The sequence below is a fragment of the Festucalex cinctus genome, chromosome 1 (assembly GCF_051991245.1).
Source record: "Festucalex cinctus isolate MCC-2025b chromosome 1, RoL_Fcin_1.0, whole genome shotgun sequence".
NCBI classification, from domain to species: domain Eukaryota; kingdom Metazoa; phylum Chordata; class Actinopteri; order Syngnathiformes; family Syngnathidae; genus Festucalex; species Festucalex cinctus.
The window spans coordinates 3,564,065-3,576,054 of NC_135411.1; the positions used below are offsets into that span (position 1 = coordinate 3,564,065).

The 11,990-nt window shown below is 38.4% G+C and overlaps 1 protein-coding gene across 4 annotated transcripts in view; it reads right to left on the reverse strand.

Annotated features, from left to right (window-relative positions):
* Positions 1-2,671: 2,671 nt before the first annotated feature.
* The window catches only part of kcnq3 (potassium voltage-gated channel, KQT-like subfamily, member 3), a 57,436-nt gene continuing 48,117 nt past the window's right edge, over positions 2,672-11,990 (reverse strand). For 2 of the 4 annotated variants that reach the window (XM_077512033.1, XM_077512023.1), the window contains exons 14-16: positions 10,519-10,614; positions 10,349-10,436; positions 2,672-9,549 (exon numbers count right to left, since the gene is read on the reverse strand). In XM_077512033.1, the coding sequence (XP_077368159.1) occupies positions 8,992-9,549; positions 10,349-10,436; positions 10,519-10,614 (742 nt within the window). In that variant the 3' untranslated portion in view covers positions 2,672-8,991. The remainder of the gene's footprint in view (positions 9,550-10,348; positions 10,437-10,518; positions 10,615-11,990) is intronic. The other 2 variants (XR_013282228.1, XR_013282227.1) reach the window with 2 other exon arrangements.

Here is an 11,990-nt window from a genome sequence, read left to right on the forward strand (position 1 = left end):
TAGGTCACTTGGAGTTCAGAGGTAAAATAAATAAATAAATAAAACAAAATACTCTGAAAAACAGAAGTTGGTGCTCTGTTTTATGGAATATTTTTATGTATTTTTTTTCTGATTTTGGAAGAATGTTTTTCAGTTTTTTTTAAATATTTTTTTTCTCCTGTTTTTCTGATTATTTTTCCTCCTGTTCGTCTGAATATTTTTTTATGACAGAAAAAAATATACAGTCAAACAGAAAAAGTATTTTTTTTAAAAACTAAAAAATTACTCAAAAAATCAAAGCTTCCCCAAAAAATTATTATTTTTTCTTCAAGTGAATGCAACACGCTAACAACAAATGCAACAAAACGAAATATCAAAGAAAACTAAACGAAGGATGTATTTCAACTCACAATTTGGATTCTAAAAAAAAATCATCTCAGTCTATCTTGTATCTTTTTAAAAACTTGACAAAAGCTGAATTACTGGAAAAATATATACAGCACAATTATATAAAATTGTTATATTGAAGGCGTCTTGACCGCTCGCTGTCATTTTACTTTGTGTTGATTATTTTGTTGTTGTTGATTTGGTGCGGATAATAACATAAGTTTGACTTCTTTCTGTCCCTTTACATTTTTTTTTTTCAAGGAATGAAATACATTGAATTGAATTCATATTTTTATTTTCATCTCAGTATTTCTGTTGCTGTTTTATATGTTCAATAAACAAATAAACAAATAAAGAGCAAAATGGACTCACGTTAAACGGATCCAAAGCGGACTCACATCGAAGTGGAGCGAACGCAACCCGACCAAGTTGTGGCTCTCACTGAGCCAGAAGTGTCACCTGAGTCCACAACCGCAAGCTGATTGGACCTGTTAGGGAGGGGGGAGGGGGGGGGGATGTTCGTGCGTATGTTCGCGTCCCAACAAGAAGAAGATACACGCTTGTTGTCACTTGAGTGTTTTATTGTTAATAAGTGGTGCACTTGAGTTAAAAAACAAAACAAACAAAAAACAAACAAAAAACAAGTGATCGTCATAATAACGACGAGAATTTGCATATTTGCATCGGATGAACACGAAGATGTTTTTGCGGGGGACACGTGAAGGTCACTTCTTTGTCTTGAAACGAGACGAGACGAGACGAGACGAGCCGCCGCCAAGTCGCTCATTTCCCGCCAAAACGGCCGCGCTAGCTCGCCAGCGCGTTAGCCTGCCGCACGCTAGCGCTCGCGCTAGCTAGCTGGGAAACTATGGAGGACTGCCAAATTTCAAAATAAATCAATGACTAAAAGTGAAAAAAAATTGAATCTTAAAAAAATGTAATTTGAAAATTATGTAAAAAAAAAAAAAAAAAAAAAAGTATAAATGGCAATCAAAAGAGCAAAAAATATTTATATACATAAACACATTTGTATTAAATTTTTGAATTATATTTTTTAATATCCATTTTTATTTTCACTTTTAGTCATTTATTTATTTATTGATTGATTGATTGTTTATTTATTTATCTATTTATTTATTTTGAATTTTAGCAGTTTTGGTCCGTACTGCCGAGTGGAAATGTTATTCAAATGAGGGGGCGGTCCTAAGCGGGCCTTGGGTTGGACGACACCGTTGCAAACCGCACTGTCATTGGTCGAGCGATTTTATTAGGGATGTAACAATATCCAAACATCATGATACGATAATTATCACGATATGGTGAGGAGGTTGGCAATACAAAAGGTCACAATATTGTAAAAAAAAAAAAAAAAAAAAAAAAAAAAAAAAAAAAAAAAAAATATTACATAAAAAATATATACATATAATATACATATATTTTTTTTATTTTAAACATATTTTAAACATGATTTTAAACATAGAAGGGCAAAACATGCCTTGTGAAAATTAAACTGCACTAAAAAACTAGCCACCAGAGGGTGCTACAACTGCACAAATGGAAATCAACCCAACTTTTTATTTATTTTTTTAAACAGATGTTCTGCTTTTAATATCGTGACATGACGAAGCCGATATATTGTGGCAGTTTTTAATATCACAATATCAAGATATTGCTGGTATCATTACATCCCTAATATATATATATATATATATATGATTTTGCTCTTTATTACCATTTATATTTATTTTTTCTATATAATTTTTGAATTGTATTTATATATCCATTTTTATTTTCACTTTTAGTCATGTATTTATTTTGAATTTTGGCAGTTTTGGTCCTCCATAGGAAACGCCGTCGTCGCCTTTGGCACAAAAAACAAAACAAAACAAAAAAAAAGTTCCCCCGTCGTCATAGCAACGGACGAGTCGTATCCTCGTGCACGTTCGCATGCACGCGAGAAGCTAAATAAGACGGTATATATCGTGGTTGGTATCTTAGCGTATGTTAGCTTAGCTTAGCTTAGCATTGTTTACTGGCAGTCAAGAGTAGATACGCGCAGCGGATTATAATGTCGTTATTGAAAATGTTTCTTGTGTATGTACACTTGAGTTGTGATGCGACTTGGCGGCCGCCGCCGCCGCACGAAAAAACCAAAACACGCAAAAAAAAAAAGAAAAGAATGAATGTGAAAAGGCCAAGGCACAAATCATTGGTTAGCAATCAAAAGGTCCAAAAAGATTCAACTTACGATCACGACTGACAACGACAACCGCACGCACGCACGCACATAAACACGCCTTGAATATTTTATGGCTTTTTTTTTTTTTTTTTTTTTTTGAGTGTGTGTGAATAATACAATTTGGACTTTTTGTCGTCCAGCAAGAACTCGTTTGTGTGTGCTCGTCCAAACAACAAGAACAGGAAGTGTCAATCAGCAGGGAACCAATCAGAGAGAGGGGCGGGACTTCTCAACCTTCAAGGGAGTCACATTCGCTTCGTTTGCGCAACACATACAAAGCGCCTCGTAAATATTCAAATGAGGGCGACGAAAGCGCCTCATGAATATTCAAATGAGGACGACCATTTTCATCGAATTAGTGAACCCGAAGCAAGTAAACGTCGAGGGAACAATTTTGTGACGACAAAAGACTTTTTTTTTCCCGCTGTTAAGTACACCAAAAATGAGGCGTCAACAAACATTCATGTGTTCACGTGTACTCAAAATGTCATTGATTGAAATGAACGGACACAAATGAAAAGGCTCAGCAGAAGACATTCGTTCAAGAGCGTTTTTTTTGTTTCCTCGACGTCTAAACCATTTGAATGAGTCGATCATGTGACACGGTGTTAAGCGATCAGCTGATGATGATGTAATACAACTGCAGGTGTCCCACAGGGCTCCCATTTAGAGCCACCGCCTTGATTGTACAATATACGCCGTCTTTGTCCGCCAACGTGACTTTAAACGTGTCAACGAACGTGCAATCAATTGTGTCATGAAACATGTTAGTCGGGAGAGTCATAAGAACGCCCATCAAACATGTTGTCAAACACGTCACTAGATTTCCTTCAACATTTTATCAAACATGTCATGTCGTGAAATCTCATCAAATGTGTCATGAAACATGTCAGATGATCAAACATGACCGTAAACATGTCAGGGCACATGTTGACAAAATGTCATCAAACATGTCATAAACATGTCATCAAACGTGCTTAAGCATGTCGTCAAATGTGTCAAACTCTTTCGGCATGTCATCAAACCGGTTCGTCATCAAACATTTCCATAAACATACGAAACATTTCTGTGAATATCATGAAACATGTCATTAACTCATTCACTCCCAGCTGTTTTACTGCATTTTGACTGATTTTGCAAGGCCCACAGAATATTGTGTTCTATTTGTTATAAAAACATGGAACCTACCAAAAGAAGATTTAGCATCTCTTCTTTCATTAGGAAAAAAAAAAAGTATATTTTTATGTTTCCGTTTTGCAGCAATTAGCATTGGAATGTAGCTAAGTTTAACCATTATTCACGAATCTGTTTAATACAGTGGGGAAAAGAGTTTTTTGCAACATGGCCCCGGTTGATCTCTTATACTCTGCTGCCACCTGCTGGCCGTTTTTGTAATAACTACCTTTGATTCAAGCATTCTTTTCAGTTCAGAGACTGCATCAAAGCCTTCTATATGCTCTAGCACAAAAAAACAAAACAATAAACAAAAAACGTATAAATACGTCTTTGGGAGCAAATGAGTTAAACACGTCATGTCATGAAACATGTCGTTAAACATGTCATCAAACGTGGTTAAGCATGTCGTCAAATCTGTCAAACTAAACATGTCACGGTCCCGTCAGCAAACATTTCCATAGAAATGTCACGACACATTTCTGTCAATGTCATCAAACATGTCATAAACATGTCATCAAACATGTCATGTGATGAAACATGTCGTCAAATGTGTTAAACCAAGCATGTCATCAAACGGTCCCGTCATCAAACATTTCCATAAACATGTCAAGACACATTTCTGTAAATGTCATCAAACATGTCATGTGATGAAACATGTCGTTAAACACGTCATCGAAAACGTGGGTAAGCTTGTCGTCAAATGTGCCAAACTAAACATGTCACGGTCCCGTCAGCAAACATTTCCATAAACATGTCATGAAACATGAAACATTTCTGTCAATGTCATCAAACATGTCATAAACATGTCATCAAACATGTAACATGTGGTTAAGCATGTCATCAAACGTTCCCGTCATCAAACATTTCCATAAACATGTCAAGACACATTTCTGTAAATGTCATCAAACATGTCATAAACATGCCATTAAACATGTCATGTCATCAAACATGTGCTTCAGCATGTCGTCAAATGTGTCACGCGCCTCCTTCAGCATGGCATCAAACCGTCCCAACATTAAACGTTTCCATAAACATGTCATGAAACATTTCTGTCAATGTCATCAAACATGTCATAAACATGTCATCAAACATGTAACATGTGGTTAACACATTCACTGCCAGCCCAGCAAAAATGCATTATTTGACGTTTTTTTCCGTCAATGGCAGTCAATGACTTAAGATGAGATGTAACCAAAATTGATGGATTTTTAAACATTTGCCTTAAAAAAAAAAAAAAAAAAAAAAAAAAAGGAAAAGAGGATGCTGCAATATAATCACAAAATATATTGGCACATTGTGTTTAACACATTCACTGCCAGCCCAGCAAAAATGCATTATTTGACGTCTTTTTCCGTCAATGGCAGTCAATGAGTTAAGCATGTCGTCAAATGTTCCCGTCATCAAACATTTCCATAAACATGTCAAGACACATTTCTGTAAATGTCATCAAACATGTCATGTGATGAAACATGTCGTTAAACACGTCATCAAACATGGTTAAGCATGTCGTCAAATGTGCCAAACCAAGCATGTCATCAAACGGTCCCGTCACTAAACGTTTCCATAAACATGTCACGACACATTTCGGTAAATGTCATCAAACATGTCATGTGATGAAACATGTCGTTAACCCTCTCGCCAAATGTGTCACAAACATGTCACATAATCAAACGTGTCTTGACAAAAATGTCATGTTACGAAAGATGTCTCGATATATGTCCTTAAAAACGCCAACAAACATGTTGGCAAACACGTCAATAAACGCGTCAAACATGTCGTCGTGAAACGTGTCGTTACGCGTGTCGTTAATTGTGTCAAACGCCTCCTTCAACACGCCATCAAACACGTCACGTCAGCAAACGTTTGCATGGACGCGTCACCAAACATGAAGCGTGTCATCAAACGTGTCACGACGTGCGTCATCATCACACCTGTCCGTCAACATGTCAAATGTTTCGTCACGCGTGTCGTCAACCCCGTGTCGTCAAACACGCCCTCCAACGCGTCTTTGTTGTTGCTGTTGAAATCTTACATCTAAGTATCAAAAGAGTACATGTGATTGCGCAAGAGGAATACAGGCAAGTCACGCCGCTTGCGCTCATTCGCACGTGAAGGCAGCCGGCAATCGCGGCAATTACGATTATTACGTGGAAAGGAGTGCAGAGTAATACAATCCAAAGCGATTCGCGTCGATTCATGTCAGAAATAATCAGCGCAAACGTACTGCAAAGCTGCGTTATTATATTTGCAAACATCCATTTGTGTTACAATAATGAGACGCCCGCTAACTTGATTACTTATTCGAATTGACTATTATTAGCTTGATGAAGATGATGATAATGATGAAGGCTCCCGAGTGAGGACCCGCCTCTGACTTCCTGTCAATGTCGTTAGCGCAAAAAAAAGAAAAAAAAAAAGGAAAAAAAAAGCTTGTCGCCGGTTGCCCTGGAAACGAGCGAGAGCGTCAAACGCCGCAGCCAATGAGCACGCGGCCGGCAGATCACATGACAACAAGACTTTTAGAAAAGACTTTTTCAGCGTTAGAAAATCTCCACAAAAAACGGAATTTATTTCACTGATTTTCTTTTTTTTTTTTTTTTGGTCGTATCTGTAAAGAGTTAAAGACGATGGCTTGTTGTCATAGCGACGCCGCCCAATCAGGACCAATCAAAGTGTAGTTTGGCACGTCGGACTGATTGACACTTGATGGGATGTCAATCACGAAGCAAAGTCATGTGACAGTGAAGTACCGCCCACTTTGTGGGCGGCGTGACGGACGGACGACAAAAAAAACGCACACGCGTGCACACACGTGACTCTTTTGGTTGCGTATGGCCACTAGATGGCGTCCTAGCATGCAATCCATGCAAACGGAAAAGTGTACATACATGTACATGTGTGTTATATGTGTTGTGCGCATCCGGGAAGTTTTCACATGCCGAACCGTTTTCACACAAGTGGTTACTTCAAATTTAAAAAACTACGTAAAAAAAGTATGGCATATACCGATTATTAGCCGGGTCGATTATCGGTGCCGATATTTGGCACTTTGACAACAACATAGCGAATTCGTCGGGATTTGTTTTTCAGTCTGAGCCTTAAAACATTTAGAATAGGGGTGTCAAACATAAGGCCCGCGGGCCGGATCAGGCCCGCAAAGGGGTTTAATCCGGCCCGCGAGATGATTTTGTAAAGTAAAAAATAAAATAAAATAAATAAATAACATTGTAATGTCGGACTAATTAATCAGCCAGCCACAATTAAAATATATAAAATTTGTAATTTCACAAGCAGTCCTCAGACAAGCAATGCAACGTACGGGGGAATTGTCCTGGATGTCATTTTTTTCACACAACTTAAAAGTTATGGTTTGTTTAATTGTTATTATTATTATTGTAAATCATAGACCAACATAAATGTGTTAAATACGACACAAATTCAATTACTGTTAACAAAAATCGATATGACAAGGATTAGCGTCCTTATAACGTCATTAAATACGCCAGGCAATGCATTCTGGGAATGCATACAATATATATATGCAAAACAGGTCGATTTAACACGTCCAGAACGTATACCGGGAAAGTGTTGCCGCGTTCCATTAGCATTTGTGTTATTCTTCGGAACAACATAATTACACTTGAGTTCTGTAATTTAGGGCTGGTCCACGAAAATCTGCGTATAAATGACGGTAATCGTATATAAGTTATATACCGTTATTTTACCGATGTGGCCCACTTGGTAATATATTTTCTTCCATGCGGCCCCTGAGCTAATATGAGTTTGACACCCCTGATTTAGAATAAATGTAAAACATAAAGCTAACTACTTCACCGATTTCATTTAATACGGGTAATTTTTGGAACCGAACACCAGCGGAAAACGAGGGAAATCGGTCTATCACTAATGCTAATTAGCGGTAGCATTAGGATTAAGCTAGCCGTGCCTTTCTTTAGGTAGTTTGACATCTTTACTAGGTGTGATAGTGCTCGGTGGCACCGCTGGTAAAGCGCATTGTCCAGTAACCAGGAGGTTCTAATTTCATCATTTCTCTCTCAATTTGCATTCAGCATTCCCACGCAATTTCTCCAGAAATTGCACTTAGTCTAGTTGTGGGAATGCTGAAGCATTCCCGCATGTTATTGCGATTTTTATTCTCCGAACTTTTCTGCCGCGCAACAACTCCCACGTGATATTTCCAATTTACATTGTTCAAATTGGGCTATGTATCGTCTGATTCCACATGACTTAAAGTATTTGCTAAATTTAACGTTTTACTTTAAACTTTTTTCCCCCATTCATTTTCAATAGGACAGACATTGAACTTTTTTAAGTATCGCTTTCCACGCCCACTTCCATACATATAACTTATCACCATTAGCGGTTGTCTGATACTGCCCGGTGGCACAGTTGGTAAAGCGCATTGTCCAGTAACCAGGAGGTTATAATTTCAAAAATATTAGCATTCAGCTTTTTTTCCCATGCAATTTCTAGAGAAATTGCACTTAGTCTAGTTTTAGAGTAAACTTGAGTTCAAGTTACCACACAGCACTCGTATCTCAAGTCAACACTCCACAAGTCAAAGCAAAAAAAATTCAGTCTGATGATGACTTTTTTTTTTTTTTTTTTTTTTTTATGTGGTAAAATTTTTTTTTAAAGTCAAATTGTTTGCAATGTTTCACTTTTCGATACTTTTGTGCAAAAAATAATGGATGGAATGCTGTGAATACTTTCCGGATGCGCCGTCGATACGTGTAGTGTACGTATGTGTGACGTGTATAATGTGTTTATGATTTTAATTTTTTATTTTTTTTTGAAATGGCATAGCAGGTGTGAGCGTCATCCAGCACTTTCCCGGCATCGACGCTAGCGAGCATGCGTCACATGCAGCGGCGTAAAGTTTCCTTCCGCGCAGTCCCACCCGCGCCGATGACATCACCGATGACATCACCCATCACTCGAGTTGCAAAATCTCTTGTCGGGAATCCTGAACAATGAACAAACTAGGAATTTACAAAAAATAAAATAAAATAAAGTTTTCATTGGAAAATGTTAGCATTACCGTAAACTGTTGAGAATTTTTCGCACATTTTTCCACCTGTTTGCAACCCTACGGACGACATCACCGGCGCGGAGGCGGCGGGCATCCTCGGAGGGGGCGGGGCTTCAAGTGTGGAGGCGTGGCTTGGCTTAAAGGGGGCGGGCACGACTCAGGGCGGCGTACTCCACACGGCCTCACCAAGCCCCTCCCCCGTGGAGGAGAGGGGCAGCGGCCCCCCGCTGGGCGTGAAGGGGTCCGTGTCCGTGTCCGTCTCGCCCTCGGCCAGGTAGACGGGCCTGGGTCTGGGTCGGGTCCGGCCGCCCTCCTCCTTGGGGCGGTCCCCGGCCGCCGCCGCCGCCGCCTCCTCGCCGTCGCGCTCGCCGCCGGAGAAGCTGAAGCCGCTGGGCGAGCGCTCCAGCTCCTCGTGGTTGACCGACAGCAGCGAGAGCGGCGAGTCGCCCCCGCGCCGACCCCCCGTGGTCCTGCCGCAACCCCCGGACAAGTCCTGCAGAGAGCTGATGGGCAGCACGGTGGGGCGGGCCGCGTAGGCGTGGCCCTTCCCGCCGCCGCAATTGAGGAAGAGCCGGCGGACGTCTCCGCCCGCTGGGGGGTGGCCGGGTGTAGACAGGGTCATGTGGGCGGCGCCCGCCGAGTCCACCTGCAGGTGCTCGCTGTGCTGAATGTGCATGTCCACCAGGAAGTCCAACTTCTTCTCCATGTCCTCCACCTGAAACCGGCGGGGGGAAAAAAATGATTCATCATGGAAGCAACTTACTTACCAGTCGGCAGCCAGGCACTCGTTGGTCATGCTAACAGCTAGCCGCTAGCTCGCCGCTGCCGTCGGAGGCTTCTGCCGTATCATACGATGACGGCGTAATTAACTCATTTGCTCCCAATAACGTATAAATACGTTTTTTTTTAATGTTCTAATGTCCCAAAGACGTATTTATACGTTTTTTTTGTGTGTTTTTTTTATACTAGAGCATACAGAAGGCTTTGATGCAGCCTCTCAACTGCAAAGAACGGTTGCAGAAATGGTAGTTATTACATAAACGGCCAGCAGGTGGCAGCAGAGCAAAGGAGATCAACCAGGGCCATGTAGAAAAAAAGCTCAATTACTTACAATTTTGAATAGATTTTTGAAACTGATGAAACTTAGCTCTCTTCTAATGCTAATTGCTGCAAAACGGAAACAGATAGAAACATACTTTTTTTTTCCTGATGAAAGAAGAGACTTTAATCTTTCTTTTGATAGGTTCCATGTTTTTATAGTAATTGAAGACAATATTCTGTGGGCCTTGCAAAATCAGTCAAAATTCAGTAAAACAGCCGGGAGCCAACGGGATTGCGAAATGTGAAAATGGCGGCGAGTGAATGAGTTAACTCGTTGACTGACAGCCATTTTGACACAAGCAACCGTCTTCCCTCCCGACTGTTTTCCTGGATTTGAACGGATTTTGCAAGGCCCGCAGAATATTGTGTTCTATTGCTATCAAAACTTGCTCACGCATTTTCCGCCTGCTCACCTGCCTCTCCACACGCACAAATCTTCCCATCATGCTTTGGTCCTCGGCTTCCGCCATGGACGAGGGTTTGGACAGGAAGGATTCGTGCCTGGAACACACGCACGCACACACGTTGATGACCTTTGACCTCGCGCTGGTGCTCGGATGTGAAATTGAGGTCGGGGGGGCACCTGGGCGACTGGCTGTTGGTGTAATTAAAGGGCGGCTTGACGGCTTTCTTCTGTTTGGGGGTGAGGGGGGCCCCGGGGGCCAGAATCATGTCGATCCTGCAAGACAATCAGGATGAAGACTCCACCTTGTTGCTTTGTTCTCATTTGGATGACATTTGAGATTATTTCGGTCAACTAATATCACACGATTGATTTGAAATGTTTTTTATTTTGCTATTGGTGCAAAACAGGGATGTGCAACTGGCATGATGTGGTTTTTTTTTATCTTGCAGTAGACAAATACTCCATATTAAAAACAAATACCAATGCTAAAAGTAATAAAAAAAATAAAACTAAAACAAAGCCTTTAGCAGCCATTATTATATGGAGTACCAAAAAATGCCAAAATAAAAAAATAAAAAAGTAATAATAAAATTACTAAAAGTGGAAATAAAAACGGATGTTAGAAAAATAAATAAATAAAATAAAACAAATATGTAAATGGAATATAATTAAGGTTAAGGGTTAGATGAGTAAATAAAAGTAAAAATAAATTGAAGAACAAAAAAAATTATTAAAAATGATTCAAAAAAAATTAAATGATATATTATATTAAATTATATATTAATTTGTAAAAAATTATTTACAAAAATAAATAGAAAAATACATAAAAAAAATAGATGTTTTTTTATGTTTTTTTTTCATTTTGGTATGATTCTTACTTTATAAATCTTTTTCATTCATCATATATGTTCTTTTTTCAATTATGTTAATTTTTTCCATTGAAAACATGTTTTTTAAAAATATTCTTATTATACAGCACAGTATATTTTTTTTCATTTATTATCTTTTTTTCCATTTTGGTATGATTTTTAGTTTATTATAAATACTTTTTGGTTCATCATATATGTTCTTTTTTTATTTACGTTCATTTTTGTTTCCATTAAAAGTATGTTTGTTTGTTTTTTTAATATATATTTATTATACAGCACAGTATATATTTTTTCATTTATTATGTTTTTTTTCATTTTGGTATGATTTTTGGTTTATTATAAATACTTTTTTGTTGATATGTTCTTTTTCATTTACATTCATCATGTTCTTTTTTTATTTACGTTCATTTTTTTTCCATTAAAAGTATGTTTTTTTTTTGTTTTAAATATACTTATTATACAGCACAGTATATATATTTTTTTTCATTTTGGTATGATTTTTACTTTATTATAAATGCTTTTTAGTTCATCATATGTTGTTTTTTCATTTATATTCTAATTTTAATGATCAAGATAGGACATGTAAAGCCATTTTGACCAGTTGCTGCAAAACAAAATAAAAAAAAAATGATACAAAAACACGATATTTTTTTTATCCATTTAGAATTTGACTTTTATTCATTTATTTATTTTGAATTTGGTCAGTTTTGGTCCTCCATGTGATGATCTCCTGGGGCTGTGCAATGAAATGAAGTGTTGCAGCATCTCTCTTTAAAAAAA